General features: G+C 58.0%; 1 protein-coding gene across 1 annotated transcript; it reads right to left on the bottom strand.

Moving 5' to 3' along the window:
- Window positions 1-407: 407 nt before the first annotated feature.
- Window positions 408-1,081, bottom strand: LOC122192193 (AT-rich interactive domain-containing protein 1A-like). Its single transcript, XM_042892705.1, has one exon. It carries the CDS (start codon window positions 1,051-1,053, stop codon window positions 631-633), a length of 423 nt encoding a protein of 140 aa, XP_042748639.1. The 5' UTR covers window positions 1,054-1,081; the 3' UTR covers window positions 408-630.
- Between the last annotated feature and the right edge of the window lie 6 nt (window positions 1,082-1,087).

The raw sequence follows: 1,087 nt of genomic DNA on the forward strand, positions 1-1,087 counted from the left end.
GGCTGCCCTCAGTGTCCCCCTTTGTTCCCTCCCCAGTCGCTCTGGGTTCCCAGTGCAGAAGTCATTGCTGAAAAATCACAGTTGTGTGTCTGCATCTGTAACTTCGGCTGGAAGTCCTAGGGCTTTCTCACACCTCAATTAGAAAGGAAACAAAAGCAGGAAAAAGACACTGCAAGACACTGAGTGGTGCTGAGGCAGCAATGACTTAAAAGGCAGAGCCCTATACAGCATCCCCCAGGGAGGGACACCTGGCAAGAGATCAAATACCCGCATCTCGCTCTGCAGGTCATCAGCGCGGTGACTCGTCATGCTAGAAAGGGGTGGGGAAAGGGGGACAAGTTGTTCTCCTCACACGCACAGTAGAAGACAGTAACTTTGGCTAAAATAAAATTTGAAAGTCCCCCGTGTAGAAAGAATTTTGTGTCTTTTAATGAGGGATTTGGGACAAATTTGAAGAAATTTGAAGGAGAAGGGGAAAGGAAATGGGGACATCATCCTCCAAGAGAGAAGCAGGACAGCGCAGGGCAGGCAGCGGATTCCCGAGGTGGCTGTGCATAAATAAAGGGCAACCGTCGGCTTCTCAGTTCTCCGCTCACGCACGCTCACAGGGTGAGCTGCACCCCGCAGCTGTCAGGGCCGGGCAATGAAGAACAGCACGTCGCAGATAACCTGGGAGACCAAGGAATCCACCGCAGGTGACACGGAGATGTCCAACAGCCGCGACTCGTGCAGCGTGAACTGCGAGCAGCTCTCGCCCACCTCAGCCAGGGTGAGCAGCGCCCGAGCCGCTCGGTGCATCATGTCCACGCTCGGCGGCTCGCAGGGCGCGTTCTGCTCGGGCACCGGGCCGGCCTGGCTCTGCTGGCACCGCGCGGCGGCCAGGCCGTCCTCCAAGAAGCCCAGCAAGTCACCAACGCTCCTCTCCTGCGAGGCAATCGCCCTCGCTGCCAGGCTGTCCCCCTGTGCCAAGGCGGCCAGTAGGACCACCGCCATCTCTCGGCACACCGGGCTATCTCTGTTGCGGAGGAAACGCAGCAGGGTGCTGTACAGCATCTCCAAGCGGCTGGTGGGGGGAGCCGCGAGGATC

The sequence above is a fragment of the Lagopus leucura genome, unplaced genomic scaffold (genome assembly GCF_019238085.1).
Source record: "Lagopus leucura isolate 7727_CA_CO unplaced genomic scaffold, USGS_WTPT01 33491-0_obj-0_obj, whole genome shotgun sequence".
NCBI classification, from domain to species: Eukaryota; Metazoa; Chordata; class Aves; order Galliformes; family Phasianidae; genus Lagopus; species Lagopus leucura.

Coding starts and splice junctions, on each gene's coding strand:
- LOC122192193 (XM_042892705.1), bottom strand. CDS start 1,053: ATGCTGTACAGCACCCTGCTGCGTTTCCTCCGCAACAGAGATAGCCCG.